The 6,000-nt window shown below is 43.5% G+C and overlaps 1 protein-coding gene across 1 annotated transcript in view; it reads left to right on the top strand.

Annotated features, from left to right (window-relative positions):
* Window positions 1–2,997, top strand: part of Papolg (poly(A) polymerase gamma) — a 31,662-nt gene extending 28,665 nt beyond the window's left edge. The window contains exons 22-23 of the mRNA XM_051164759.1: window positions 1,240–1,429; window positions 2,004–2,997. Coding sequence (XP_051020716.1) covers window positions 1,240–1,338 — 99 coding nt within the window. The 3' untranslated portion in view covers window positions 1,339–1,429; window positions 2,004–2,997. The remainder of the gene's footprint in view (window positions 1–1,239; window positions 1,430–2,003) is intronic.
* Window positions 2,998–6,000: the final 3,003 nt, after the last annotated feature.

The raw sequence follows: 6,000 nt of genomic DNA on the forward strand, positions 1-6,000 counted from the left end.
CACCACCATCTCAGATCTTGTGGAGACAGTCCCTGCGTTGAAAACCAAGCTGGTGCCGGTGACGGGTGGACTTGACAGAGGCTGCAGTGCCTGAGTACACCAGAGAGATGCATCTGGAAATGGATGGGGCGCTCCAGCCTGAGCTGGCAGGAATTCCTAGCTAGGGGCTCTGCACACGGGCAGCCCCGTAGGCACACTTCTCCAGGTCCTTCCTGCCTGTGCCGCCAGCACTGCCCTGCACGACAGCTGGATACTTCTCCCCGCTCTTGCCTGATCCCAAAGGAATCAAAGAGAAAGAAGCTAAAACTAAATCTAAATTTTCTTTATAGTCAACCTTTACCCTGTCAGACTCTTTGAAAACAAAGTAAGATCTTCACAGGCCTTTTCAGCTACACAGCTCACACTGTAAGACTGTGTTACAAAGTGTATATTAAATGTGGTAATGCAAGAAAAATATTGGGTTGGATATTAAAATATAAAACAGTGAATCACATGATTATGCTTTAAAATCTTTCAAGTACAGCCAGGGTGGTAGTCCACACCTTTAATGCCAGCATTTGGGAGGCAGAGGCAGGTAGATATCTGAGTTCCAACCAGACAAAGTATCCAGGGATAAAGGATGACTGAGTAAAATGTACAATGTCTGAAGTTTGCTTGTGCTATATACATTTTTATTCCCCTGGTCTCTGTTTTTCTGTATGCCTGAACTTTTTACCAGGGTATTTCCTTGTTTATGGTGCTGGGGATTAAGCCCAGAACCTCATGCGTGCCAGACAAGTGGTCTCCCCAACCACATCCCCGGCCAGCTGACGATTGACAAGGTTTATACTGTGTGTTACACACTGAGGGCCATGACTCTTAGGTACCAGAGCTTCCTGTATGGTGCTCACCTTTACTTCAGATATGGAGGGCTTTCCACCTCCGTCACCATCATGGCCCAGCTGTGAGGAGGCCTGAGATCTTAGGCATGGTGAGCTAACAAGCCCTCCTCAGAGTCCTCCTCACATTACGGTCATGTCTATGTTTTTCCCACTCTGCTTCTCAATTTTGACTGTTTAAAAAAAAAAAAAAAAAAAAAAAGGCCCAAGAACGAACAAGTCCTTAGACTGAAAGGGGAAGGGGAGGGCTGGAGAGCATCGTGTGACCCTTAGGGGTGTGAGGCATTCATCTGTCAAATGAGCCTGTGTGCACGTAGATACACACCTTTTGTTTTGTTTTGTTCTGTTTTCTTTCTAATAGAGACTACCCAGTAAAGAACTGCCAGATTCATCATCTCCAGTTCCAGCAAGCAACATCCGTGTCGTCAAGAACTCCATCCGACTGACCCTTAATCGGTAATAGCAGTGCCTGTTCACCTCGGTGAACCTGCAGTCACAGCGGTGTAGATGGCAGCCAGTCTTCAGAAGAGAAGTAGCTGCTGTACATACAGGTGACAGTTGGAGTGGCTTTTGAACTCTCACACTTGAACCTTGAGATGCGGTAGCACTTGCTTACTGACTGCTACATACGCTCTGAGGATCCCCTGCTAGCAAACGTCACCTACGATATTATGGCTCTGCATTTGAGGTTTTACTGCCTTAACTTTTGATGTTTGTATCTCTGTTATGGGAACCAGTTCTTGGCCACCTGGACTCTGATACAAGTCCTGAACTGTTTTTGCTTTCTTTTTTCTTTTCTTTTCTTTTCTTTCTTTTTCTTTTTCTTTTTCTTTCTTTCTTTCTTTTTTTTTTCTTTTTTTTTTTTTTTTTTTTTTTTTTTTTTTTTTGTCTTATGTTGTAATCATTGTATAGAGCTGAAAAAGTTTTAAAAAAAGCTGTCTTGTAATTTCCTAATGTTTACATGTTTACTTTAGCATTGAAGCCACTTTGTGAAACCTGAGATTAATGACTGTGACATATCTTTCCTGCTTCCTTCATTTGTGTAGATATCTATTTTGTTGACTTAAATTATTTTGTCCAGATTGGCACATAAGTATTTAAACTGTGTTGTGTGCTTTTGTCCAGATGTTGCGTAGTTACCAGGGAGGATCAGTCCAGTGACCACACAGGAGTTGGGCACCATAATGTTTTGTCTCCCATGGAGGCCTTCAAAACGCATCTTTACTGCAAATCAAACTACAACCAGGAGACTGAAAGTCAGTACATGAATGGTGACATTGCTCATGTCTTACTGTCTCGTGACATTCTTGTTGGCTGATTGGTATTTTTACAGAGAGAATTCATCCCACCATCAGTGATAGACACCTTTCAGTTCAGCAGACCTGTACTTTGAAGTATAAACTTAACTCCGCATGCTAACCCCTCACCAGAGCCCGCAGTGCCCATGGTCCAGGCATGCAGAGTAAGCAGTGGCTCTGTCAAAGTCTGCCTAAGGCACTCCGAATGGCATTGTTACCAACCATTAATTGGCTCAGGACCTTTGTAGTTTTTATTTAACTATATGAGTTGTCTTTTTTACACTGCTTTTTTCAGTGCATTTCTTAATATTTTTTAAGTTTCATGAATGCATGCTCGGTTTATTAAAAATCCACAACCATGTAATTCTTGTAATCTGTTGACTCCGTGTTTTGTAAATGAAGTCGTATGTATTTTCAGAGTATTTTTATATGTACTGTAAGATACCATCTTTTCAAAGAGAAACTTTAAAACCTTTACTGTGTGTCTATTTTTTAAGCATACCTAACATATTTTAAATGGAACACAAGCAAGGCCAGGAATGCTGTACATAGAACCTCCTTCAGCTCTCACTAGGTGCATAGTAGGTCCAGAAGTGGGACGCTACATTGACTAGTGCGGGGGAAATAGCCTGGCTGTGGTTTTTGTAGGACACATGGGAAGCCGTATAGTCAGTGGAGAAATAACAATGCATTTTCACTTGTAAAACATTTACCACCAAATGTAAATTCTTAAGTTTAGGTTGTCAGAGGGCTATATACTCCCTCTCCCATTCTGAGCCATAGCTCCTGAAAGGCAGGTTCTAGTGTTTAATGTATACAAGGGAAAAATGAAAAAAGCTTGTTGACGCAAGGGTTTAAGAAAGGGCGTTCTGTATCAAAGGGATGGGAGGAGTTGTAGCTTCCTTGGCAAAACCGTTTTCATAGTTGAACCTTTCCCTGGATTTAATGTCCTGTGTTTGCTCTTCACACACTCTTGAGTGCAGAGATGGTGCTTATGAGAGCATTGCTGGCTGACCCTGAACCTAGAGACATGATTTGATGCAGGAGTCCCACTAAATCGTAGGTCCTAGCCGCTCACTGCCGCAGCTGTTCTCTCAGGCTAAGGTCCGGCCGGCATGGGCAATGGGTCAGTACCAGAATCTACAAAAAGGAACTTCAGCAACTGCTCTGGCAACTGGGAACTAATTAGATGGGTTTTGATATGGCTGGTTCATTCAAAAGTGAAGGGCTGGGGCACGCCTTTAATCCCAGTACTCCTGTTCAGGAGGCAGAGGCAGGCTGTGAGTTCAAGGCCAGCCTGGTCTACCAAGTGAGTCCAGGACAGCCAGGGCTACACTGGAAAACCCTGTCTCGAAAAAAACCTAAAAGAACAAGCAGTAGACGTGCTTCCTGCCCTGGTGCATAGGGAAGACTTTGCATACATTCCATGGCCATAGTGTCTGTTGAATTGGTTCAAAGTAAGAAAAAAGGAGCAGGGGTCAGTGTTGTCTGCCAAGTACCTGGCAGCACTTGGGCACGTGTGCACTGTCCTAAGGGGTGGACTTTAGCCTGCTTGTTTTCAGAGACTAGCTCTGAAGGCTAACAAAGGAAAATATACCTGGAGTTTCAACGTTGAGAATTTAACCAATTTGGAGTGGAAAATACAACTATTTTTGTCTGAAGACAGCCATTCAATAGTGTTAATAAAATGTTTACTAATAAGCAACGAAGTGAAAGGAGACAGTGTCTGATGGGCCAGCTCTTCCCACAGCAGCCCCTCACTCTGTAAACCCCACTTGGGGTCGTCCCCCTGCCTCAGCAACATAACTGGCTTGTCTCTTGGTTTTAAAATAGGAATTTCTAGCTTGAGGGTCCTGAGTTCCCAAGAATGCTTTGGAATTGTGTATAATATGGGTGTTATGCATTTTCCCAGTCAAGGGAAGTTAGCTTTCCTCGGTTTCTGGAGAGTTCATGCCCTCAGGAAGGAGGCTGAGGGTGGGAACCGCCGGGACTGGACAGTCCATTGGATTCTGCTGTCAAGCTCATGCAGAATACAGTCGCTCAGAATGACCCTTAAAGATGATTGAAAAGCAGGGTAAAGATCTCGATCCTTTGTGTTCATAGCACTAAAGTTCTCACTCCAGTAAGTTGTTGTTCAGGCCAGAACACACTGAACATATGAATAAATAGAAATGCCTCAGGGCTTTTACATACATATTTTGTATAAAATTTATGTCTAAATCAAAAGCTACCTAATAAACCATACGAATCTTAGAATTTGTGCAAATGATTGACGGGGAATCAGTCTCAGTAAGGACAACTAGTTCCTTGGGATTTTCTAAGGGAATTCTATAAGGTCCTAGCCTTTCCAAGTTTCTATTTTGGAAATAACTTAATAATTTTGTGTTTGAAGTTAAGTGAGCACAAATTTGCCAAAAAACAACAACAACAAAACCTTTAAAGACTTATTTTTAATCATGTGGGTGTGTTATGCATGTGAGTGCAGTGCCAATAGAGGCCAGAAGAGGGCACCTGAAGCTGAGGTAATAGACTGTTGTGAGCTGCCCAGCGTGGGTGCTGGGAACCAAACCTAGGTCCTCTGGAAGAGCAGCAAGTCCTCAACACAGCTGAGCCATCTCTCCAGCCTCCAGATTTCTTACAATCTTAAACTCTCGCTGAATTTTTGAAAAGGCCCATATAGAACACTTTGATGTAAACAGTGCCACGTCATGTCACCGTGCTCCGTAAACGTCTGCAGCTGCTGAGTAGCTCTGTGTTACATTTTGTCCTATCCCATAATTGTATGCATTAGCTTCATTTGTCTAGAATAACCAAATAAACTTTTCTTTGACAAATCAGTGGCATTTGAGTGATATTATTTGGGAGTATTTCAGAAGACTGTATAGTTATTTCTCAGACTGACAGTCAATTTAGTCATTTCTGACTCAGTTGTTTATGGTAGAAAATGGTATCTCGTAGCTACTTAACAAGAAAGCGCAGTTCAGACTCTGTTTGCCTCGCACACAATCACTAACAGAGTTCCAGCTCCCTGTCCGTCTGGGTGGCCTTTGTCCACACTTCATCAAAGGGGTACTTGAGGCCTCTGTGTCAAGTGCTGAGAGGACAATGCTGTCACTCTGTGGCCAGCCCTGGGAAACAGAAGCCTCTGGTTGAAAACAAGCCTGCTCAGTGATCAGCCTTGGGTACCAGACCAAGATGCACACGTTACATTAGGACTGCCTATGTCCTTACACCTCCCTTGGTAAGAGCTGACAGGATACATAGCTCTACTGTGCCTTTTAACGCCTAAATGACTCAGACTTGTGTAACATTCGGTGCACCCATTTGTCTACCCTGACACATAGCTACAGTGTTTGTCATGGCAACAGAAGGCAGACTGACACACAGCCTTTATCTAAGCCTCTTTCTATAGAGGTTGGCTGGAGATGGACCCCGCACTGATAGAGTGCACGCCCCCCATGCAGGAAGCCCTGAGCTTCAACCTCAGCACCTCATAAAGCGGGCCTGGTGCCATGTACCTGCAATCCTGCCACTAGGGCTGGAGGACCTGAAGTTTAAGGTCATCCTTGGCTATATGGTTCCCGCCCAGCCTGGGCTACATCCTTGTCTCATGGGAAAAACAACAGCCCTTCCTGAGAGAAAGCCTGGAGGATACTGAGAAGGAAAACATGCATCTTTGGTTTGGTTTTGGAGGGTTTAATTTTAATACAAGTTCACTTTGAAGAGAGATCTAGTGGACTAATGCAAGATAGCAAACAAAACATAACGGCTGTTAAAATATGTAACCTTTAGAAGTATATTTCATGTTGTAAGTTAATGGCTGT

Source organism: Acomys russatus, chromosome 22 (genome assembly GCF_903995435.1).
Source record: "Acomys russatus chromosome 22, mAcoRus1.1, whole genome shotgun sequence".
Classification (NCBI taxonomy): Eukaryota; Metazoa; Chordata; class Mammalia; order Rodentia; family Muridae; genus Acomys; species Acomys russatus.